We start from the raw sequence: 26,202 nt of genomic DNA, 5'->3' as shown, positions 1-26,202 counted from the left end.
CACAAATTTCATGCACCAGGCCTCTAGTCATTAATAACTAGCTAATAACAATGGTAATGTTGCTGGAGGAACTTGGGGGCCAGATTTCCCAGACATGACTAGGTGTGAGGTTCTTGGGGTATCACTGACATAAGCATTTTCAGAAGCCCCTACGGGAGAATGAGATGTGGTGAAAGGCTTTACTTGCATGGAGTTACATTCCTCTGGTTAAAAAGTCCCATGTCCCTTAACCCAGTCCTGAAAGAGGGGCAGCTGGGATTCCAGTAAAGCCAAAAGGAGGGCCAGTGTCCAGAGCTTTCGTTCCATGTTGCAGCCGGGTCTAGTTCAGCATTCAGGCCAATTAAAGTCCATCAGTCCATTGTGTGGGTCCCATGTGGCCATGAGCCACACGGGCGAATGCAGAGGAGCGTGCCCCGTGCGGCAGGAGTTCCAAGAGAACTAGAGGGTAAAAACCAAGAGCCAAGAGCATGTGCTCCTTTGTCTAGGCGTTTAAATATTAAGGTCTGGCACCCTTGCAGTGGCCATGTCCAGTCCCTTCCCCCATTGATCAGTGGGGAGTGTTAAATTAGCAAAGCTGTTTAAATGGCATGCCTGTATCATCTAGTCTTTCCTTTACTCCTTTCCTGCTAAAAAATAGGCAGATTATTGCAACGTTATCAGTAACACTAGCTATAAAGCATGATACCTTAAGCTATAGCCATCCCAATTTTATTGGCTTGGGGAAGACCTTTTATTTTTCATTCTTTTTTGAGTTCAACATCTCACCGCAATCTGGCCTAACGTGGTCTCAAGACAGTAGAAGCTTTTCCTCAGACTCTGACAAATAAAACTTCCAATAAAAGGTTAAGTTTATTGCTCTAAAATTATGCCACTAGTCTGAAGCCACATTACAGGTGCCACATTGACCATAGTGGAAACAATAGCTCTTCTGGTAAACTTTCAAGAAAAACACTGTGGAGGGAAAAAAAAATAAAAGTATGGGTGGGCCTTTGTTGAGGTCATTGTTCCCAATTAATCCAGAATTCATTTGCCTCACAAAGCACTAATTGACGCGTGCTTTCTGAATAGGCTGTGAAGACAAGAATAAAAGGGATTGGTACCAATTGTGATAATAAGGCTTGTGTCCCTTTAGGAATAAGCCAAAAGGTCACACTGTAAGCATGCACTTAGATAATTCTGGCAACTACAATTCACCTTTTAGAAGTTAACTTTGATTTTATTTTTCAAAGAACATATCTCAACAGGATTAAAATACTTAACTCCCACCCCCAAAAATCTGTCTGCTTTCCATCTACCTACTGTCTGTCTTTAGTGCCCTCTGCTGGAAGCACGTAGCATGTATATTTATTAGACCTCAGACCTTGCTATTTAGAGAAATATAAGTGATAATGCTAGAATAGATAAATATGTTTTCTTGGCATAGCTTTGCATGTTTTCACCAGTCTCGGTAGAGCAATAGGCTCCCAGCAATTTTTTTGTTGTTATTGTTCAGAACTTAGAATGTAACCAACACAATTACATCATGTGACGAGATAGACAAAATAACATTAACAAAAAAACTGATAATACCTGAAATGAGGAGAAACCTAATGGAATGCATTCATTAGAAGGTATGCATGACCTGGAAGTTTATACATTTGTTTTTCCCTTTATTTACTTACTTAGTTCACTTATTTATAGTTTACCTTTTCCCAGAAAGGATATTAGTCTATGTGAACACAAAATGCTTACTGCTAGTGAATGGCCGAAATTTTAAATGGAGTGTTTCTTGCTTATATTTGTCAAGCCCCCACCAGTCTGAGAACAGATGAGGTATTCAGATTGAAGGCAGCTTATCTGTGAAGCTGGGTCTCTAGCTGTTATATGATCTCAAAATCAATCTTAAGAAAGTACAGGCGGTTTGACAGGATAGCTGTAATGAACAGAGAGCACTGTTGTTTTCAGAAATAAGATTAAAGAGCAATACTACTTGAAGATCTCGAGTAGCATATTCCGTAGATCTTGAAATTCTGTATTGAGTTTCACTGGTGCAAAACAGTCTGTTCCTTGTGAGAGAATTTCCACCCAATAAGTCATGGCGGTTTGAGATTAACTTGGAGAGCTCAGGGTTTATGGTTTAAAATTGGACCTGGCTAGCGGTACCTAACATGCTATTTCCCACTTAAGTACTTTTGAAAAGTGACAAAACCTCACAAAAACAGAAAAATAGAACTGAAGTCTCCCTTTGGCAAGAAACTAGAAAAACTTTTTACTGCCTTTATAGGGGCAAGAGACTGTTAGGCCTACCTATTAGCAGCCAACTGGAAATTAGGTAGGAAAACACTTTTGATACCCTTCTAATGCTGGTGAAACTGTTACCGGCAATTGAACCTCGGTTCAGCAACCTCGGTACTTGAGTTCTGGCTAAGAAAGAATCCAGAACCAAGACAAATACAAGGGATCGAGGGGGTTGGGGAGGCAAAGGGAGAGGGAGCACCTTGGGGAAAGAAGGGGCTGGGCAAAGGCGAGGGGTGTTCAAGGGAGACCAAGAGCAAGTGCTGAGTCCCTTGTCTTGAGGGTATTTATCTGGAGACCCCAAGGGAGGATCTCAACAGAATATTCATCAGCTTTGTGGCTGTGTCCCTGTCCTTTCAGGGTTGTGGTCTCTACTGATGGGTACCTGCCAGGTCTACCACAGGTTAGGGGAGGTCCACACTGCAAGACCAGTGATATGAAAGGTCAGGGGTCTATACCACATGGCAAGCTTTATGCTAGCGGGGGAAAGGTCACCCTGGGGGTGAGGTTCCACCCTACAATTGTCCATTGCTAGGCACCTTTGGGTATCTGGCCAAAGGTGCTAATGCCTGTCTAACTGCCTACTACATCATTATCATCTTACTAATATTAAAAAAATAAAGCAAGATTTATACTAGTTAGAAAATTGAAGGTTTAGCAATAGTGGAATAGTATTTGAACCTAGAGAAAAATCATTGGTGGCTGCCAGATAATGTTGTTTTTCAGAGCCTAAAACCCAGTCCCAAGTCCAATATAAGGAGCCCCTTAAAGGACTACTTCTTTGTTTAGCTCATGGTTTGACACCTGGTAGTCAAGCCTCATTTTTCTCTATGTTCCAGGAGTTCCTCTAAGCATGTCTTGGTCTCCTTAAAGGCCAAAGCTCAAGTCTTAAAGGCCCTGGGTAGGAAGGAGTTCCCTCTTCCTTCCATGCTAAGGCCTTTTCCTCAAGCCTTCCCTTCATATCCCAGAATCTGCCTTTCCCTGAGCCAGGGACACAGTCACTGTCTTCACAGAAGTCCATCCCAGACACCCTCAAAAGATGCGGCCTTCTGTGATCTCAAAGGGACAATGTCAGAGCACAATAGAACAACAGCAACACAAAGATACATGTGCATGTGTATCCTTACATTGTTCCATTCCAAATTATAAAGAGTAAACAGAGCCTTTGATGTTTAACATTTCTCTAAGTGTGGGTGGCTCGGTCTTCATACATGAGCTCCTCCAACAGTATCAGTTAGGTTGGCCCTTCACCTGCCCAGGTCCTTTACTGTAAGACCTTTCCAAGAAGAAAGCTTCTCCCAGGCATCTGGGCTGGGAGTGGGAGCTCATCCCTGGGATGATGAAGGTGGGAGAATGACCTGCCCTCCTCTTACTCCTGCCTTTGCCCTATGTAGAAGGTCATTGGCTTTTCATCCAGTATATGCTATGTCTCTGTATGTTCTCAGATGAAGTAGGTATCCTTATACGTAAGGGTAAAGATTTTTTTTAATCCTGTCGGCATCCAGGTAGGATATTTTCCTTTACAAAGTAAAAGTGATCAGCCTCGCCCTAAATTTCTTTGGAACACCGAATTCCAAACCGGAATAATATAGGTAGTTGATCAAAGAGTGTATTTATACTCATCAAGATATCATTTACATAAAAAGTCAAAGATACTCTCTGATATACAATGGTTATAAAAAAGATTACAATCATGGATTCTTTTTTAATTATATGTTTATTGATTTCAGAGAGGAAGGGAGAGGGAGAGAGAGAGGGAAACATCAATGATGAGAGAGAATTGTTGATCAGCTGCCTCCTGCATGCCCCACACTGGGGATCAAACCCACAACCCAGGCATGTACCCTGACCTGGAATTGAACTGTGACCTCCTGGTTCATAGGTCGATGCCCAACCACTTAGCCACACCAGCCAGGCTGCTCATGGATTCTTAAAAAACATACAAATACACACATCAACTGTGCAAAGAAAAAAGCAAGAAGGAAACAGGTGTTTGCAGTGGTAACTTTAGTGGTTTCTGTTCTGCTCCTTCGTGATTTTTTATATTTTCTAAAATCCTCTTAATGAGATTCATTGCTATTTTAATCACTGAAAAGTAAAATAAGCATTGGGAAAACTCAAAGATTATCTAAAAATTATAGAACATCTGCAAGGGACAAAATATGCTAGGAACCCTGTTCCCAGCCAATATGCTGAACTGAACATAGAGAATAGAACAAGGAGTTTTCTTTTTCATAAAATGCCATCTCTTGCTTTAAGTATATAAACACTATGTAAAATACTATATAAGTATATAAATACAGTATTTGCCGTGTTTCACATTAAAGTGAAAAGCATGATGTGCTGAACGAATAAAGCTAATTAATTAAAATATGATTTTTAATCTTTTGAAAGGCTGAGGACAATCAGACCACTTTTATTTTTCCTCTGAACTTAGCATTTCCATCTAAGTTCTCTTCTTGGTTTATTAATAGGTCGAGCAATATCATACTGTCATTTTCCATGGCCCGGAAGGAAGCTTGCAAGATTACATAGTACATCAGCTTGCAGTCTGCATGAAGGTATCGATGACTTGCAGACCCTCTCCCTTTTTTGAAAACTTGAATGTGTGTAGAACTAACCACTCTGTTCCCTTGCACAGCACAGACAGATGGCTGCAGGATTCTCTTGTGAGATAGTGAGAGCTGAAGTGGATGCTGACTTCTCTAAGGAGCAGCTAGTAGACCTGTTCATCAGTAGCGGTAAGACCACTTCAGCAAACTGAATTATGATAACCAAAGGGCTTGCTCTTCAATGACGCCATTAAAAGGAAATGAACTTTGTTGCTTAGGGATACATTTAAGTCAACTTTTCAATTATTCAGGGGCCCTAGTTGGTTTGCCTCAGTGGATAGAGCGTCGGCCTGTGGACCAAAGGGTCCTGGGTTCGATTCCAGTCAAGGGCACGTACCTCAGTTGCAGGCTCCCCCCTACCCGGCCTAGGCCCTGATCCTGATCGGGGTGTGTGCAGGAGGCAACCAATCGATGTGTCTCTCTCACATCGGTATTTCTCTCTGTCTTTCCCTCTGTTCCATTCTCTCTAAAAATTGATGGGAAAATATCCTCAAGATAAGGATTTAAAAAAAAAAAAGCATCTATGGCAGGGGTTCTCAACCTGTGGGTCGCGACCCCTTTGGCGGTCGAACGACCCTTTCACAGGGGTTGCCTAAGACCATCCTGCATATCAGATATTTACATTACGATTCATAACAGTAGCAACATTACAGTTATGAAGTAGCAACGAAAATAATTTTATGGTTGGGTCACAACATGAGGAACTGTATTTAAAGGGCCAGAAGGCGGAGAACCACTGAACCGGTTTGGCTCAGTGGATAGAGCGTCGGCCTGTGGACTGAAAGGTCCCAGGTTCGATTCCGGTCAAGGGCATGTACCTGGGTTGCAGGCACATCCCCAGTAGGAGATGTGCAGGAGGCAGCTGATCGATGTTTCTCTCTCATCGATGTTTCTAACTCTCTATCTCTCTCCCTTCCTCTCTCTGTAAAAAATCAATAAAATATAAAAAAAAAAATTGGGAACTCAGATGAATATTCGCAAAAAAATATTTTTCTGTATATATATTATATCATTGCATTTATTGTACTTCCTGCATTGTCTTCCCTTCTTTTTCTTATCTTTTGTTTATAACTCATCTGATGTGAGTGCTGTATTACTGGCACCAGAGGTATACCAAGGGAGGAGGTGGTGGGAGCAGTCTGCCCTAGTGGGACTGAGAATGGCATCACTGCTGCTGTTTAGAATTGCACAGTGATCATGAAAAACACATCAGTTATGGTAATTTATTTTATTTATAAATTTTCTACAACCAAAACACCCTTTACCGCTGTACCAGGGGTGAACTGCTTTCTCCACGTCACCTTTAGTAAGCTATTGACCATGACTTTGCTAAACACATTGCATATATTTCATCTCTGTGACAGCATATGCAAGTAGGTATAATTCTCTTCATTTCAAAGGTGGGGAAACAGGCACAGAGAAGTTCAGTAACTTGCCACAACTACACAGTGGCAGAACCAGGATTAAATGTGTTTATTAATACAACATTTTCATGAAGTTCTATAATAGGTTTCAGAGCTGAAGACGCTAAGCTTCACCACAGGTGCAATTAGCATAGTCCTGCATAGCATAGCATGTCTAGTGACTATGGCACAAAACTGAAAGAACCAGACTCCAGTCTCCACTGGATTAGAGCTACAGAGAGCCCTGGGGAGCAGGTGACGGAGGGAAGCAGTTGCAAAATCCATGGAGGGAGCTTTGAAAAGCAAATTCACATCTCCCTTTTGGAGGAGGGGTGCTTCTCAGCTTTGGGTGAGATCTGGTGGCTAGGGCAACTGTTGACCATGCTTAGGAAGAAGGAAATAACCAACAGTTCCCAAATGAAGAAATAAAATTAAGCCGCGGGGGGAAAGGACACATATGTAATACCCTTTGTAATACTTATTATAATATTTTTTTAAAAAGAATAATTAAAAAAATAAAATAAAATAAAATAAAATTGCAATATGGGTAGCTTTTAAGAAAAATAAAAAATAAAAAAAAATAAAATTAAGCCGCAGCTGTGGGCATGAACCGAGGATTCCCAAACCTAGAAGCACATTGTGGGGACGAGAAAATCCCACTAGAATCTGAATGTTGCTGTGGTACCCAGCCTAGCCTTTGGTCAGAAACTAGTGAAAGTTAGCTACAGAAAGCTGTTTTCTCTGAAGATGCTACTAATAATAGCTAACATTGATTAAGCTCTTCCTCTGGTAGGCCCTGATCTAAACAATCCTGATTTATAAACATGAATCATGAGAAAACAGGGTAAATACTTTGACCAAAAGATCTCACAGCTAGGACACAAAGGAGGAGTAGGACTCAAACCCAAGCATCTGACTCCTGAATCTTACCTTAATCAGTGCCAGGCACTATTCCTTAAAAACGCACCTGTGCCAAGATGTCTGTTTCCCCCTTAGTTATGTAACAAAGGCCCCCTACATTTTTCAGCTTTGCCTTGTTTCATCTCAAAGTTAGAAGCTAAAGTCTTTTGTTCTCTCTCTATTAGATAGATAGCAACTACAGGCTGAATTCTGCTTAAGCTTAGTGAGCTAAAAACGTAGGAGAGCAGTGAATTAGGTCATGGGGTGACCTCAGGTGGATGGCTCAGCATTTCTAAATCTCTGGGGAGCATCTTCTTAAAAAGAGCTCCTCTTCTTGGCTTCCAAATTTGCTGAGTGGCGCAAGTCTTTTGGCCCCTCACACTTGAAACTCAGGTTTTATTGACAAGCTTGAAAACCTAAATGACCCCAAGTGCCAACAAGCCACAGGAAGGGGTGAACTGACTGGGTGGGGCTAGGGGAGGAGGAGGGACATCTCCATCTACCTGAGGGCAGCTCTCAGCTCCAGCAGCTTGTTGCTGGCAGAAGTGTAGCGTCAGTGTCCTGAAATCTTGTAATTTTTAGGAAAAAGCCGGAAGTCTAGGTATTCATGTAAAAATGTAGGGTTTCTTTCTTTCAATGTTGTCAACTATTTCAATTTTTTCTTAATATATTTTTATTGGTTTCAGAGAAGAAGGGAGAGGGAGAGAGAGATAGAAACATCAATGATGAGAATCACTGATTGGCTGCCTCCTGCATGCCCCCTACTGGGGATCGATCCTGCAACATAGGCATGTGCCCTCACTGGGAATGGAATCAGCGACCTCCTGGATCATAGGTCAATGCTCAAGCACTGAACCACACAGGCTGGGCTCAACTATTTCAATTTTTAAAGCAATATGAGGGCCACATAGAACCCCACGGTCTTCTCATTCATGGACCCCTCATCCCTCTCCCATAGCCAGTCCATGGTTATATCTTGCCAAGTTGGCCTCAATGCCCATCCCCAGTGACATCATCTTACCTTCTGCCTCCTTTCCTACATCTCGTCTTCTTTTCTGTAAATGGCTGTCTGCCTACTGCTTCTCTTCCCTGAGCGCCCCTCAGAGACCACCAGACCCTAAGTAAAAGCTCTCTGTGGTTCTTGCCTCCCAAGTTGCTTATTTGAACTTTATTTATTTTTTTTTATGTAGATAAAACATTGTGTATGATTATGGTGTATAATGTAATGCATTGATTTGCAAAACGATTACTACCATAGCATTTGCTAATACCGCCACCACGTCATATAATTACCCTTTTTTTTTGTGGTGAGAACATATTAGTTTACCCTTTGAGCAACTTTCAAATATATAATATGTTGTTAACCATAGGCACCATGCTATACATTAGATCCTCAAAATGTATTCATTTTATATTTGAAAAGTTTGTACCTTTGACCAACATCTCCTCATTTCCCCCAACACTCCCCAGGTGCTGCCAACCACCACTCTACTCTGTTTCTCTGAGTTTGGCTTTTTTAGATTCCACATATGTGATATCATACAGTACTTGTCTTTCTCTGTCTCACTTATCTCACTTAGCATAATGTCCTCCAGGTTCATCCATGTCATCACAAATGGCAGGATTTTCTTCTTTATGGCTGAATAATATTCCTCTGTGTGTGTGTGTTTAATTTTCTGTTGTTTCCATGTCTTGGTTATTGTAAACGATGCTGCAGCAAACAAGGGGGTGCAGCTATCTCTTCAAGATCCTGATTTAATTTCCTTTGGATATATACCCAGAAGTAGAATTGCTGGGTCATATGGTAGTTCTATTTTGAATTTTTTGAGGACCTCCATACTGTTTTCCACAGTAGCCACATGAATTTCTATCAACAGTGCACAAGGCTTCCCATTTGTCCACATTCTTGCCAACATTTGCCTCTTCTCTTTGTTATAATAGCTAGCTGTTCCGACAGGCATGAAGCAAGATCTCGTGATTTTGATTAGCATTTTTCTGAAGATTAGTAATGTTGACTTTTCATGTACCTGTTGGCCATTTGTAAGTCTTCTTTGGAATATTTGTCTTTTTAATAGATGTCAGTAAAATATGGTGTTTACTCCTTACACGTTTTTTGTTTTTCCACTCTCCGTGTCTTTGTTCAAGCTACAATTTTCATCTAGAATTTTAGAGTGAACATACAACCCCAGCACACACTACAGTTAACACATGGCAGGTACTATGCAGAGTATTATATATACCAGTGATGGCAAACCTATGACACGCGTGTCAGAGGTGACACGCGAACTCATTTTTTTGGTTGATTTTTCTTTGTTAAATGGCATTTAAATATATAAAATAAATATCAAAAATATTTATGGTTGCAAATATCAAAACATTTCTATATGTGACATGGCACCAGAGTTAAGTTAGGGTTTTTCAAAATGCTGACACGCGAGCTCAAAAGGTTCGCCATCACTAATATATACAGTACTGATTAAAGTAGATATGGTCTCTGCCCTTCTGGAAATGACAGGAAAAGTCCCTGTTAAAATGTCTAAGGACATCTCAAATGAAAGCTTACCTGATCCCTCCAGTATGACAACTCCCTTTAATGAACAGTAGTAGGCTCTGTTTATACATCTGGGCCCCACCTAACTATAGGTCAAGGCACTGGGGGTATTATTTGGGCTTTTACCTTGGCCCAAACACATATTATATTATAAACTCCTTGAAGGCTAGTCATGTAGCTTTTTTTTTTAAACTTCACCTTGCACACTTATTGAATTCTTATGGAGAATAAATGGGTGAATCTCCTAATACGGGAAATAGCATGGTCAAAGAAAAAGAAAATGCTAGTCATATTCAGGTGCAGCAATTAGAAGAACTTGCTCGGAGTGGAGGCAGAAAGAAGTAAGATTAGAGAGTATAGGAGTTGATCAGGGAGTAGGTGATGATAGGGCATAAAAATAAAGTTAGATTTGAAAATGGCATATTTTTTAAATTTTATTTTTAATTGAGATATAACATTAATTTCAGGTATATAACATTTCAGTATTTGTATATATTGCAAAGTAATCACAACAATAAATGTAGTTAGTTAACATCCATCACCATACATAGTTTAAAAATTTTTTTCTTGTGATGAGAACTTTTAAAATCTACTTTCTTAGCAACTTTCAAATATGCCATACAGTACTATTCACTATAATCACCATGCTGTACAATACATGAAAAATGAAGTTTTTGAATAGTAGACTGAGGCCCAAACACTCTCCACTCTATTATGTAGCAAATAGTATGTCATCTCCAAATATGAAAGGGTTTTTGTTCTGTATTTGAACATTATTATTATAACAGTCATTATTATAAATAAGTAAAAGATCAGTAATTTATAAGCATCAGATATCTTCCTTCTCTTTTTAATAACAAAACTAAGACATAACATTTATTGCTAAGATCTTGAATGCAGTTACCCAAGTTAGCAACCTGAGCATTATCATCGATTCCTCAGTTTGCCTCATTTTCCACATCTGGTCAGTCCTGAGTTCTGTTGAATCTGCTTCATATATCCCCTCTCTTTTTCCTGCTCTACATTCCCTCTACCAACTCTTACTTCTTACTCAAGAAACTAAGGAGGCCTCATCACTAACCCTTCCTGTTTGCTCCGGACTCCCTCCCTTCATGGGCTTCCAGAGAGCTCAGTCTAGAATACAAAACCGCTCATAACAGTTCTCTTTTGTTATACTCCAGTGGTTCCAGAATAAAAACTAAAGTTCTCTGACTGTTAGGTTGTCAAGAACACTATGGTCTGCCCTCTGTCTGACCTTGCTCTTGCTGATGTCCATCCTCATCTCCTAAAACTCCCTCCACCATCACTTTCATGTTCTGTTGACCAACAAAGAGCTCATGGAGAACATACATTTTAGGTCCTATAGGTGGGGATACCAAGTGCTTCTGAGCAGTGCCAGGGAATCTCGTGAACTAGGGGGGTAAGATCCATCAATGGGTGTGGTGTCACTTTTTAAAAAAATATATTTTATTGATTTTTTTCAGAGAAGAAAAGAGAGGGATAGAGAGTTAGAAACATCAATGAGAGAGAAACATCGATCAGCTGCCTCCTGCACGCCTCCTACTGGGGATGTGCCCGCAATCAAGATACATGCCCTTGACCGGAATTGAACCCGGGACCCTTCAGTCCGCAGGCCGACGCTCTATCCACTGAGCCAAACCAGTCAGGGCGAGTGTGGTGTCACTTTTAAAGTGCAGAAAGCACAAAGCAGTGTGTTCTTGTGGTCCAGAAGTGATGGGAAAGAACAGAGTAGAGAAGAAAAAGATATTCCTAGTCTGTCCCACTCAAGCTTTGAGAATAATGAGGGGATGGGAATTATCTACCAGTTACTCTCTTGCTTTTTTAAACAAGAAATTAAATTGATCAAGTTATATTACTACAAGTGAGAAATACACTGATTCTTAAGGTATTTCATGCTTACTCTTGGTTTTTAACCTTTTTCTTTTCTTTAATGAAATAGATTTAAACAAGTTGGATTGGGCTAAGATTCGAATGCTGAAGTTTATCTTCCACTGTGCACAGCACATATATTACCTTCTTTGTTCCTCTCTGTGAATCTGTAAAAAGAAAGCCAGTGGACAGAGAATGAGTAAATAAAGTATACAAGCAAAAAAATAGATGCCCTAACCAGTTTGGCTCAGTGGATAGAGCATCGGCCTTCGGACTGAAAGGTCCCAGGTTCGATTCTGGTCAAGGGCATGTACCTTGGTTTCGAGCACATCCCCAGTAGGGGGTGTTCAGGAGGCAGCTGTTCAATGTTTCTCTCTCATTGATGTTTCTAACTCTCTATCCCTCTCCCTTCCTCTCTGTAAAAATCAATAAAATATATTTTTTTAAAAATAGAAGAAGGAAGAGTAGCAAATGTGTTTTAAATAATGTTTTAAGAATTTAGCAATTATATGGAGTTTAAAAATGCTACCAGTGAGGAAAAGAAGGTAGAACAAAAGAATACTTCAAAAAGAATGACATAGCACTTATCCTAGCAAGAGCTCTTCTGTGTTTCTTTTAAAATAACATCTTCCTTCTCAGGTTGCCTTTCGTGCGAGATAGTCATGCCACATGCCTCTGTTGAATGTAAGGAGGCTGTGAACACGCACTAGACTTGTGTCAAAATTTGCCTCAGTGTAAGGTAGGGAGTTAGGTTAGCAAAACAGATACTTTTTCAAATCACATGTGACAGTAAGTCGTAAAAAAAAATTCAGCCCTAGATTAATATTTTAAAATAATACTTTGAATTCCTAAGTGAACTCTCCTTTTTAGAAGTCATGAGGATGGAATGATGTACAACAGGAGGAGACTGTGCTCACTGGCATCTACATGGCTGAGTTCACCTCCCTGGTCCTGCATCACATACAGAAGGCTCTTCCAAGGCTTGCCCCTGGCTCCTCATCTGAACTCTCAGAGCCTCACCCCTGCCGAGCCCTTCTTTCAAGCAGACAGTGTAAAAGACAGCTGCTTTCTCCTCCCAAGGGGCAGATTGTAGACTTAGGGTCACTCTAGAGACACAGGAGTTTGAGTTTAACTATAAATGATATGTCAAACATTTTTAAACCAGTGAGTGTTGTTCTAGGACTGACTCTTTGGAACTTTTAATACAAGGGTGTTCAAAGCTGCAGCGTAGCCCTGACCTAGCCCAGGGGATGTCTGTTTACGATGATCAACCTGCAGGAGAGGAACAGGGCTGACATAGGCTATAATGTTGGGAGAAAAAAAGGGGCCAAAAAAGAAAAAAAAGAGTAGATAAGTTTCTGATATAGGACTTTGAAGTAGCATAAGGCAAAAGCATTCCAAACGGTTAACTTTCTGGCATCAGGCCAGAAGGACTCTCCAGTTCCAACACGGAGTGGGTAGCCTTTTGTCTCCATAAACCATGATCAGAGAGAGGCTTAACCCTTCAAACTGGAAACCGTAATGACTTCCTGCTTCTGTGGTTGGTTAAAATAATAGACCTGAAACTATGCTAAATTACCTGAATTAGACACATGCTATTTCTCAACTAAAATAAAATTTGCCTTTGGACTAAGTTGTTTGAGGATGTTGAACTAAATGGTCAGATGGAGAAATAGGTTGTAGTGAAAAATGGAGGAAATGAGGCTGGCAGTGTTGAAGACAAAGCTTTCACTGGAGAAACCCAGTCTGCTTGACCCTTGCTGGTACCTCCTGGGAGACTAAGGTAAACAAAGATGAGGGCGAAACCCAACCCAACTGTTAGGAACAGCAATCCTGTTTAGGACACGAATTGTACATTAAACATGGGAATAATGAAGTCATTAGCAACTCAGTTCTTGCTTGTGGATCCAGGGGAATAAGTTTGCCGTCTCTTTTCTGTAAACTCATTTATTTCATTTGCAGCCTGAATCCTCACTCGCTGCTCCCATCCTCACGTCCCACCACCTGCTGGACATCTCAGAGAGGTGTAGACTTAGGGTCACTAAGCTGACAAAGGCAGTACTTCTGTTTTGTCTGCCTATACTTGTCAAGCACATCAGGCCTGAACCATAAATTAGCACTCCCACCCCCTCTCCGAGTACACTCTTGCTCATGTGCTCTCTGCCTCCATTCACTGCACAACCTCTTCTCTGGTGGGAACCCTGGTTGTCACTGATATTTCCTCTCTACTCCCCTCTCTAGACTGCTACCCCTGAGCCTTATTGACCTCTCTCCAGATGCCTTTTCATCCTCTGCCTTGAATGAGGTCCTTCACTTCAGCAATAAAAGCCTGTAGGTGCATTCTCCTGTATCTTTCCTCTCCAGTCTGTTCTTTACATGAGAGTAAGATCTCTTTAACATTGCATGTCATACTGGTTTGGTGGTGATGAACTCCTTTAGCTTTTCCTTCTCTGGGAAGCTCTTTATCTGGCCTTCAATTCTACATGATAGCTTTGCTGGGTAGAGTAATCTTGGTTGCAGGTCCTTGCTATTCATCACTTTGAATATTTCTTGCCACTCCCTTCTGCCTGCATAGTTTCTGTTGAGAAATCAGCTGACAGTTGTATGGGAGCTCTCTTGTAGCTAACTAGCTGCTTTTCTCTTGCTGCTTTTAAGATTCTCTTTGTCTTTAACCTGTGGCATTTTAATTATGTGTTTTGGTATGAGAATTTTTGGGATAATCACTCAAGTTTTATAATATCTAATCACTGGAGTGATATAGAATATTGTATGTCAACTATAATTGAAAAGCAAACAAAAAAATAATTTATATGAAAATTTAAAAAGACAAAGTGAGATCTCAAAGCAGGAATCAAACCCTGTTGATCTTCCTCCTTAAAGAGTTCCACTGGTCCTCAGAGCTGGTGGTTTCTCCCTCCCAACATGGCATTCCACTTTTCATTTGTGGTCGGGTTGTGATCTTAGCAGCAGGTCTCACCCTGGCTGCACACGAAGTGCTCAGGCCAAGCACAGGCCAATTAAATCATAGCCTCTGGGAATGGGTCCCAGGTGATTGTACCATGCAGCCCCAGCCCCAGCCCCAGGAGGACACAGCCCGCTGTGCTGCTGCTACATCCCATTCCACCAGTGTGGTGCCACAACAAGCTCCCAGCCAGTCCTGACTAGAGGGACGTATCAATTTTGAGTCACTGTCAGGCAGCTATTCTCACTTTCCTGAACTGAGCCCTGCCCAGCCTCCATTCTCTGCCTATGTATGCCATTTCTTAAACCTAGAACACCTTCTCATAACCTATTAAGATGTGATTCCTCATAATATTTTAGTTTAAAATGCCACGCTCCCAATTAGAATTAGTCACCTATGATAAGACATAACACTTAACATGGGACATAAAGTTAGGGAGCACTGGATAAATGTTTGTTGAAATGCAGTTACATGTTTCTGAAGATGGATTCTGGCTGCTGGATACCGAAGCTTTAGGGCCACTGGAGCTAGCCAGACAACTAACACTAATCAAGGAAAAACCTTTAGTCCTTAGTTACAGGAAAATGGATACACAAATCATTCAACCTAATGTTTTTTATTACTGGTTTGTTAGTTTTTCATCGTTGTTTTAACAAGCTATAGATTTATCATACTTCCATAATCAATGTATTCCTGAGAGAACATTTAAACACTGAGATGCATAGTATTTTAACACTTTTTACTGAATAACTTGGTTGAAGGGAATCCAGCACACACCAGACACTAGTGTAACAGCTCCCACAAATACAACTAAATTGAGAGGTGGCTGTTATTGTTTCTAGTCTAATTTTTAAAGCTTCACAGCATACAGAAAAGCTATTTCAGTCTCAGAAGAGTAATCTTGGCTGTAGGTCCTTGCTGTTCATCACTTTGAATATTTCTTGCCACTCCCTTCTGGTCTGATATGTTTCTGTTAAGAAATCAGCTGACAGTCCTTTGGGCCATCCCTTGTAACTAACTGCTTTTCTCTTGCTGCTTTTAAGATTCTCTCTATGTATTTACCCTTGGCATTTTAATTATGATGTGTCCTGGTGTGGGCCTCTTTGGGTTCCTCTTGTTTGGGATTCTCTGTGCTTCCTGGACTTGTAAGTCTATTTCTTTCACCAGGTAAGGGAAGTTTTCTATCATTATTTCTTCAAATAGGTTTTCAACATCTTGCTCTCTCTCTTCTCCTTATAGCACCCCTATAATGTAAATATTGGTACACTTGAAGTTGTCCCAGAGACTCCTTACATTATCTTCATATTTTTGGATTCTTTTTTCTTTTTGCTATTGTGATTGGGTGTTTTTTGCTTTCTCATATCCCAAATCATTGATTTGATTCTCAGAACTTCCTCTACTGTTGAATCCCTATAAATTATTCTTTATTTCACTTTGTGTATGCTTAATTCTTTACTGATGTGGTTTTTTTTCATGACTTTGACATTCTCACTAAAATCCTTGAAAGTCTCATAAAGAGCCTTGAGTAACCTTATAACCATGGTTTTGAACTGTGTATCCAAGTAGTTTGCTTTCTTCCATTTCTTCCATTTGTGACATGTTTCTTTGTCTCTGCATTTTGGCTGCTTCCCTGTGTTTGTTTTTGTGGATTAGGTGTAGCTGCTGTGTCTCCTGGAATTGGTAGAGTGGCCTTGTGTAGTAGATGTCCTGCAGGGCCCAGTGGCTCAGCACTTTAAGTCTGCCCCTGTGTGGGCTGTGTACAGTTTTGTTGAGCCTTGATTGCTGTTGGCATCACTGGGAGAAGTAAACTTACAGGCTAATTGGCTATGAAGACCAGCTGTGACTATAGTGGAAAAGCTGCTGTGCAGGAAACACCCCTATGGAGCAGGACTTGCTTCAGTGGGGCTTTGGTGCTCACTGAGTCTGCCTCTTGAGTGTGTCACTTGTGGATGTGTAGTGTTGTAATCTGCTATGATCTGAAGCTGTCCACCAGGTGCACTGGCTCTAGGGCCTCCAGGGAGGTGCAAAGCCAGCCACTTCCTGGGGCCACCTGGCAGGAGCTACAGAGATATCTGCAGATGGCTATTTCCTGTTTGTATTGGGCTTGGAGGTGCCCAGGCAAAGCCCAGCTGTGAAGAAAGGCAGGCTGGTGCTAGTGCTGAGTCTTGGGCCTTTTATTGATAGGATTGGGGCCCTCTGGCACCAGCTGCAGCTTGTTTGAGAGATTTTAGCAAAGTCTGAAGCCTGAGCCAGGACAGGTCATTCATATGGAAAAGCTGCTGCAAACAGCTTGGGTGGGGCTTATTGGATGGGATGGGGTTTCAGGGAATCACTGGGTGTAGCAAACAGTGTGCTCTGGACTGATGAAGACTCAATAATGGCTGCCAGTCAGCCTGTGACAGGGGAAGTCAGAGCACAGGAATAATGACCTCTATGAGCATCCCTGTCTGGGAGAAAGCCACCCCAAGTTCCTGCCCTGATGCCAGCAATCAGTTCCTCCCCATATGTGTCTGGGTCCTCTGGCGCTAAAGCTCAGAAGAAGTAGGATCAATCATGTAAGTTTGTGCACTCACCCTTTAAGAGGAACACCTAGGATTCCAGCCACCTCCTTATCACTCAGCTACAATCCTGAAATTACAAGGACTTCTCTTTCCAGCTCTGGAACCCTGGGCTGGGGCTCTGGTGTGGAGCTGGGGCCCCTTGCTCCTCATGGGTAGTCTCCATAGAGACGATCTCCCTCCTGATTAAAAAATGGCACACATGTGTGTCAGACCCACGGTTATGTGCCTCTGTCCTTCCTACCAGTCTCAATGTGCTTTTCTTCTTTACTTCTCTAGTTGTGGGATTTCCATTCAGCCAGCTTTCAGGTGGTTCTGAATGATGGTGGTCTGTATTTTAGCTGTAATTTTGATGTGGTTGTGGGAAGCGGCCAGTACGGGCATTTACCTATGCCACCATCTTGATTCTTTCTGGGAAATTAAGAGGATGTCTCCACCAAAATGAGTGAATAACTCTTTAAAGAGACAGAGATGAAATCCAGAAAACAGCAGATCCATTCAAAAGGAAGCTTATTTGTTCACTTTAATATCCATTGCATGAATATATTCCTATTATTCCACTCTACTGTTGGTGGACAGTTGGAGTGATTCCATTTGGGATCTGCTGTGGAACTGCTATTGGATGGTTGTGTGTGTGTATCTTCACCTCTATTAAATAGTGCCAAACTGTTGGCCGGAGTCCTTCTACTGGGTCAGCAACTGAAGAGCATTCTTAGTATGTCACATCTTTGCTAAAATTTTATATCTTCAGACTTGGTAAATTTTGCCCATTGATATTTTGTAAAAGCTTGAATCACTGCATTTCATTTCTGACCACAGCTTATCTGATCCCAGTGAAACAATCTCCTGTTAATAAGAAAATCATCATCATCTTAGAGAACTTGGAAAAAGCTTCACTGTCTGAATTATTGGGAGATTTCTTGGCACCTCTGGAAAATCGCAGCACTGAAAGCCCCTGTACTTTTTCAAAAGGTAAAGATTGTGGCGAGATGAGAGCATGCTGAGAAGCAAGCTCCCATGAGACTATTCTACATTTTCTGTTCCCCAGAATACATGCTAGACTTCATGTTCTTTCTTTGACTTATTGTAATTTGCATGTGTCCCATAATATGGCTTATTTTAGGAAACGGAATGCCAGAATGTTACTACTTTCATGAGAACTGCTTTCTGATGGGCACCATTGCCAAGGCCTGCCTCCAGGGCTCCGACTTGCTGGTGCAGCAGCATTTCCGCTGGGTGCAGCTGCGGTGGGATGGCGAGCCCATGCAGGGCCTGCTGCAGAGGTCCTTAAGAAGGAAAGTTGTGAATAAGGTAAAACCCACAGCTGCAGCCTATTGTTGGGAGAGGGGCTTTGGGAGACCTGGGCTTGGTCCTATCTTTTAGTAATCATGTGGCCTTAGGCAAGTGCAATGTTTGGATAGTCAGGGGTTAAATAAGAGAACGCATATAAAACCCATAAAGTTTCTGGACTATGTTAAGTTTTTTGAAAAAGGCAAATAGGTTTTACCATTATTAATTCTTCTCAGGGCGTCTCACCAAGTTCTAAGTTCTGTGGAAGACTAGATTGGAAAATTACTCTTCTTAAGGAGGAGCCACTGCTACAGGGGCCTTCAGAATATTATCCATCTACTCAAGCTACTTTTAATATATGACTTAAACCTGCCACAGTAATACTAAAAAGTGACATGAAAAATTAGAATTCTCTTTTGACACATTTTATATTTTAACATTTTTTTATATTTCAATTACAGTTGACATACAGTATATTAGTTTCAGGTGTACAACATAGCAATTAGACATTTATGAAACTTATGAAGTGAAGACCCCAATAAATCCACTGATATACACCTAGGTTGCTTCATATCTTGGCTATCTAATCTAAGAAAAGACAAGCATGCAAATTGACCATACCTTTGCTATGCCTTAAGCCACGCCCACCAGCCAATCAGAGTGACTATATGCAAATTAACCCAACCAAGATGGCGGCCAGCAGCCACGGAGCTGGAGCAAACAGGAGGCTTGGTTGCTCCAGTGATGGAGGAAGCCAAGCTTCCTGCCTGCCATGGCCAGCTCTGAGCTCCACTGAAGACAACAAAGTTTCAATTATAGAAGGTAAATAAATCCCAGAATAAAAGAAAAAAAGGAGAGGCTGGGAGCTTCCATCGCCAGGGGGCTTGGCCAGCCTGCAAACAGCCATCAGCCCCTCACCCAGGCTGGCCAGGCACCCCAGCGGGACCCCCACCCTGATCCGGGACACCCTTCAGGGCAAACCAGCCGGCCCACACCCATGCACCAGGCCTCTATCCTATATAATAAAAGGGTAATATGCAAACTGACCCTAACAGCAGAAAGACTGGGAATGACTGGTCACTATGACACACACTGACCACCAGGGGGCAGATGCTCAATGCAGGAGCTGCCCCCTGGTGGTCAGTGCCCTCCCACAGGGGGAGCTCTGCTCAGCCACAAGTCAGGCTGATGGCTGCCAGTACAGCGGTGGTGGTAAGAGCCTCTCCCGCCTCCTCAGCAGCACTAAGGATGTCAGAGTGCAGCTTAGGCCTGCTTCCCGCTGGCAAGTGGACATCCCCTGAGCATTCCCGGGCTGCCAGAGGGATGTCTGATTGCCAGCTTAGGCCCAATCCCCCGGGGAGCAGGCCTAAGCCAGCAGGTGGTCATCCCCCGAGGGGTCCCAGACTGCGAGAGGGCACAGGCCGGGCTGTGGGACCCTCCCTGCCAAGTGCACCGGGCCTATAGTCCTATATAATAAAAGCCTAATATGCTAAGTGTCTGGTTGACCAGTCAGCTGTTCAACCAATCAAAGCGTAATATGCTAATGATATGCTAAGGCTGCTCAACTGCTCACTATGACGTGCACTGACCACCAGGGGGCAGACAGTCGATAGGTCACAGTCAACCAGTCGCTATGACATGTACTAACCACCAGGGGGCAGATGCTACAACCGGTAGGTTAGCTTGCTGCTAGGGTCCAGCCAATCAGGACTGAGCAAGATGGACTGGATATGCACGAATTTCATGCATCGGGCCTCTAGTTGCTTAATAAAATTGTATAGGTTTGAGGTATACAAATATACAGTACATCATCTGTATACTGTATTGTGTATTTACCACCCCAACTCAAATTTCTTTCCATTACCATTTAGCCTTCCTTTACTCTCTTCTACCTCTCCCAAACCCCTTTCCCTCTGGCAGTCACTATATTGCTGTCTGTGTCCATGAGTCGTCTTCTTTTTTTTTCTTTGCTTAATACCTTAAGGGTATTATTTTGTTATTCATTCAGCCACATATATCTTTTGATTGGAACATTTAGTTCATTTACATTTAAAGTAATTGTTACCATTTTATTCATATGTTTTTCTTTTTTTTTTTCCTTAAAGCTTTCCCTCTGGCAGTCACTATATTGCTGTCTGTGTCCATGAGTCGTCTTCTTTTTTTTTCTTTGCTTAATACCTTAAGGGTATTATTTTGTTATTCATTCAGCCACATATATCTTTTGATTGGAACATTTAGTTCATTTACATTTAAAGTAATTGTTACCATTTTATTCATATGTTTTTCTTTTTTTTTTTCCTTAAAGAGTCCCTTTTGTTACCATTTTATTCATATGTTTTTCTTTTTTTTTTTTTCTTAAAGAGTCCCTTTAATATTTCTTGTAATACTGGTTTGGTGGTGATGGACTCATTTAGCCCTTTAAACGAGTCTGGGAAGCCCTTTATCTGTTCTTCAATTTTCATATCTGTTCTTCAGTTCTAAATGATATCTTTGCTGGATTGACTAATGTTGCTTATAAATACTTGCTGTTCATCATTCTGAATATTTCATACCAGTCCCTTCTGGCCTGATATGTTTCTGTTGAGAAATCAGCTGACACTTGCACAGGGCTCCCTTGTAGGTAACCAACTGCTTCTCTTGCTGCTTTTAAGATTCTCCCTTTGCCTTTAACTTTTGACATTTTAATTTACAGTATATCTTGATGTGTGCCTCTTTGGGTTCATCATGTTTGGGACTGCAATTCCTGGGCTTGTATTTCCTTCACCAGGTTAGGGAAATTTTCCCTCATTATTTCTTCAAATATGTTTTCAATCCCTTGCTCTCTCTCTTCTCCTTCTGGTAACCCTGTAATGCAAATGTTTGTATTCTTGGCATTTTCCCAGGGGCCCCTTAAACTATCCTCATTTTTTTATATTCCTTTTTTTTCCTTTTTTAAATATATTTTTATTGATTTCAGAGAGGGAGAGGGAGAGACATTGATTGTCTGCCTCCTACATGCCCCACACTGGGAAATTGAACCCACAACCCAAACATATTCTCTGACCAGGAATCAAACCATGACCTCCTGGTTCGTAGGTCAATGCTCAACCACTGAGTCATACAGGCCAGGCTAGATTCCTTTTTGCTGTTCTGATTGGGTGTTTTCTGCTACCTTATCTTCCAAATTGCTGATTTGATCCTCTACTTCATCTAATGTACTGTTAATTACCTCTACTGTATTCTTCAGTTCAATGATATTCTTCATGTCTGAAAAGTTCTTTTTTGTTTTATATCTACACTAGAGGCCCAATGCACGGAATTTGTGCAAGAGTAGGCCTTCCTTCCCCTGGCTGCCGACACTGGCTTCCCTCTGGCACCTGGGACCCGGGCTTCCCTCCGGCCATCAGCAGGCACCCAGGACCCAGGCTTCCCTCACAGCCCCAGCTTCATCTGGAAGGTCTTCCGGAAGGATATCCGGTCTAATTAGCATATTATGCTTTTATTATTATAGATTTTTATGTTTCCTGCCTCTTTGCTCAAGTTCTCATTGAGTCATTGAGCCCCCTTATAAACAGTGTTTTGAACTCTGTATCTGGTAGATTGTCTCCATTTTGTTCAGTTCTTTTTCTGGAGTTTTTTTTTTCTGTTCTTTCATTTCATGTTTCTTTGTCTCCTCATTTTGGCTGCCTCCATGTGTTTGTTTCTATGAATTAGGTAGAGCTGCTGTATTTCTTAGTCTTGATAGTGTGGTCTTACGTATTAGGTGTCCTGTGGGGCCCAGTCACACAATCACCGTTGTCCCCTGAGCTGGGTGCTCCAACTGTGTCCCTCATGTGGATTATGTGTGTCCTCCTGTTGTAGATGAGCCATTATTGCTATTTGACCATAATTGAGAGGGATTGATCCTCAGGCTGATTGGTAGTGAGGGTTGCCCATGACTACAGTGGAGGAGCTGTTGTACAGGGGCTGACCCTACAGAGCAAGATTTGCTTTAGGAGGCTCTGGTGCCTGCTGAGTCTGCCCTTTGGGTGAATCCTTTGTGGAAGTGGTGGGTGGTGCTCTGCTGTGATCCAAAGCTGGCCACCAGGTGTGTTAGTTCTAGAACTTCCTGAGAGTGGCTCTGGTATAGGCCATGGTTAGCCACTGCCTGTGCCCTTCCCCAGAGCCACTTGGTATGAGCTACAAGGTGCTGTGAAGATGGTTGCCACTTGTTCTGGGATTGGAGGTGCCTGGGAGAGGCTAACCTGTGAACTGAAGCTGGCTTCCACTATTGCTGGGCTTGAGGTTGCCTAGTAAGAAGAGGTATGAGGTATGTGAGACCAGATACTACTTGTTTGAGCCTGTGATCCTTTGAGTGATTTTTGGAAAGACTGGAGCATGAGCCAAGACAGGCTGTTTATATGGAAAAGCCACCAGAAAGAGCATAGGTGACCCCACAAGTTGGGTGTGGTGGGTGGGGTCTCAGGGAATCACCAAGGAGAGCAAACAGTGTTAGCCATGTGGATGGAGATTCAGATATGGCTCCCATTTTCTCGTGCATGTGGGGGGCTCAGCAAAGGAACAATGGCCTCTTGCCAGCACTTATGTTAACACCAGCCCTCATGCTGAAGCCAGACAGGTCAGTCCCACCTCATACGTCCCTGGCTCCTTTTGAACTTCTGCCCCAGCACTGTATCTCACAGTGAGTGAGTCTATCAGTAAGTTTGTGTGCAGGATCTTTAAGAGGAACTCCTGTGACTCCAGGAGCTCTTTGTCTCAGCCACAACCCCCACTGGTTTTCACAGCCAGAAGTTGTGAGGACTTCCTTTCCTGGCACTAGAACCCAGGGCTGGGGAGCCTGGTATGGGACTGGGATTCCTCACTCCTAAGGGAAGACCTTTGCAACTCAGATATACCTCCCGATTTTTTACCACCACCAAACGTGGGTGTGGGACCTGCTCATTCTGTGTCTCCACCCCTCCGACTAGTGTCAGTGTGGCTTCTTCTGTATATCCTTAGCTGTAGAAGTGTTCAGCTAGTCTTCAGGCGTTCTGAATGGTGTGGTTCTGTGATTTGGTTGTACTTTTGATGTGGTCAGGGGAGGAGGTGAGTGCAGCATTTACCTTCTCTGCCATCTTGACCAGAAGCCTCTTTAAGCACATTTTTAAGAGTAATAATAACTTTTAGTGATTTTTCAGAATACTAAAACAAATATTCTATATTCACCCAAATAACAAAATTAACTTAAGGCTAATCAAATCTAGTACAATACTATTTAATTTAACATTCTTAAGTTTGTTCAGTAGCTGAGTGTCTAGGTGGATTTTAAATAAAAGTTTGATTTCGCCTGATTTTGTTCATTTAATCCTGCACAGTGGATCAGCACAGTATTTTCAAGCTGTAACTAACACAATACCCCAATGCTAGCTGCTCCACAAGAAGAGGCTTTTTCGCCTCACCATAACCAAATGTCAGACGGTAGGTTTTGCCGATGTCAGTTAAGCACCTCACCATGTCACGTGCCGGGTCTGGGGGAGTCTCCTGATCTCCCTTCAAGAGTGCAGGATGTCTGTCTGCAGGACTTCAGGCACATACTCCCTCAAACATGTTCAAAGATAGGAAGCAGGGTATGTGGGGGATAAAAAGCTTTGTTAATCTCCTTCTTGGGGAGGAAAGCACCTTTTTCTGAACAAAATTGTGTCTGTCGTCTTAGAGCTGTGGTCGGCAAACTGCGGCTCACAAGCCACATGCGGCTCTTTGGCCCCTTGAGTGTGGCTCTTCCTAAGCCTTAGGAGTACCCTAATTAAGTTAATAACAATGTACCTACCTATATAGTTTAAGTTTAAAAAATTTGGCTCTCAAAAGAAATTTCAATCATTATACTGTTGATATTTGGCTCTGTTGACTAATGAGTTTGCCGATCACTGTCTTAGAGGATATGAATGAGCATGCATTTGTGCAGGGGGAGGGGAGAGGGGGAATGGCTATGGTAATTCAGTGGACAGTGGGTACCACTAGTGATTTGAATTGCTCTCTGAAATTCCTAATTTAATCAGAGAAATATTCTACCCCAAGCTATGTTAAAGTCAGTTGGCTGGTTACAAATATACTAGAGGCCCGATGCATGAAAATTCATGCAAGAGTAGGCCTTCCTTCCCTCGGCTGCCGGCACTGGCATCAGCTTCCCTCTGGGACCCGGGCTTCCCTCCTCTGGCCACCCACAGGCACCTGGCACCTGGGCTGGCTTCCCTTGGGCCCCGGCTTTGTCAGGAAGGACGTCCAGAATGACGTCCGGAAGACATCTGCTCTAATTAGCATATTACCCTTTTATTAGTATAGAGAGAGACCTGGTGCACAGGTGGGGACCAGCTGGTATGCCCTGAAGGGTGTCCCGGATCAGGGTGGGGGTTCCCTTGGGGCGTGGAGTGGCCTAGGCGAGGGGCCTATGGTGGTTTGCAGGCTGGCCACACCCCCATGGGGTAATGGTCCCCACTGGGGGGGGCGTGGCCAGCCTGGGTGAGGGGCTAAGGGCTGTTTTCAAGCTGGCCACACCTCCTTCAGGGAGGGGGTCCCTGCTGGGGTGCCTGGCCAGCCTGGGTGAGGGGCTAAGGGCTGTTTTCAAGCTGGCCACACCTCCTTCAGGGAGGGGGTCCCTGCTGGGGTGCCTGGCCAGCCTGGGTGAGGGGCTGATGGCTGTTTGCAGGCTGGCCAAGCCCCCCAGCAGTGACTCTCACCCTGTGAAGGTGTGGCCAGCCTGTGTGAGGGGCTGAGGGCTGTTTTCAGGCTGGCCACACCCCCTTTAGGGTGGGTGTCCCCGCTGGGGTGCCTGGCCAGCCTGGGTGAGGGGCTGAGGTCTGTTTGCCATCTGGCCACACCCCCTTCAGTGTGGGGGTCCCTGCTAGGGTTCCTGGCCAGCCTGGGTGAGGGGCTGATGGCTGTTTGCAGGCTGGCCACGGCCCCGGGCAACCCAGGCTTCCAGCCCCTCCTTGAGCGGAGGCCACAGTGGCTGGAATCAGGTATCTGGGATTTATTTATCTTCTATAATTGAAACTTTGTAGCCTTGAGCAGAGTTGAGGGCCAGCCAGGGCAGGCGGGAAGCTTGGCTTCCTCCATCGCCAGGGGCAGCCCAAGCCTCCTGCTCACTCCAGCTCCCTGGCCACGGCCATCTTAGTTGGGTTAGTTTGCATACTCGCTCCTGATTGGCTGATGGGCATAGCTTGTGGGTGTAGCCGAGGTGTGGTCAATCTGCATGTTTCTCTTTTATTAGATAAGATGCTTTTCACCAAATCACAGCCCTTGTATGTCTTCAACCAGTAGGAAAAAAGGCGAGGTAAAGACCATGAAAAGTCATTAGCTTTCCAAATTACTGATACTTCTATTAACTCATCATTATTAATACTTAAATGTCTTTTCCCCAAAAAAATTACATAAGTAATTACAAGACACCCAAGTTTTTTTTGTTTTTTAAATATTTTTTATTAATTTTGAGAGCGAGAAAGGGAAAGAGAGAAACATCAATGGAGAGTGAAACATTGATCAGCCGCATCCAGCTCATCCTACAGGGGATCTAGCCCACAACCTAGGCATGTGCCTGAATGGGAATCGAACTGCAAACCTTTTGGTGCATGGGACAATGCACAAGTAACTGAACCACACCAGCCAGGGCCTAGTTTATTTTTCTTAAATTCCTTTTTTTTAAATTTTATTGTTGACATTATTACAGATGTCTCCCATTTTCTCCCTTTATGTGTCCATCCACCCAACCCCCCCTCACCCCCTCCCCCCAGGTCTTCCCCCTTTCTTC

The 26,202-nt window shown here is 42.9% G+C and overlaps 1 protein-coding gene across 1 annotated transcript in view; it reads left to right on the top strand.

Annotated features, from left to right (window-relative positions):
- The window catches only part of CTTNBP2 (cortactin binding protein 2), a 187,160-nt gene that overhangs the window by 131,277 nt on the left and 29,681 nt on the right, over window positions 1-26,202 (top strand). The window contains 4 exon segments of the mRNA XM_014544027.1: window positions 4,749-4,835; window positions 4,916-5,015; window positions 17,970-18,122; window positions 18,274-18,461. Coding sequence (XP_014399513.1) covers window positions 4,749-4,835; window positions 4,916-5,015; window positions 17,970-18,122; window positions 18,274-18,461 — 528 coding nt within the window.

This window comes from Myotis brandtii, unplaced genomic scaffold (genome assembly GCF_000412655.1).
Source record: "Myotis brandtii unplaced genomic scaffold, ASM41265v1 scaffold348, whole genome shotgun sequence".
NCBI classification, from domain to species: domain Eukaryota; kingdom Metazoa; phylum Chordata; class Mammalia; order Chiroptera; family Vespertilionidae; genus Myotis; species Myotis brandtii.
This window is presented reverse-complemented; position numbering and strand designations above follow the sequence as displayed.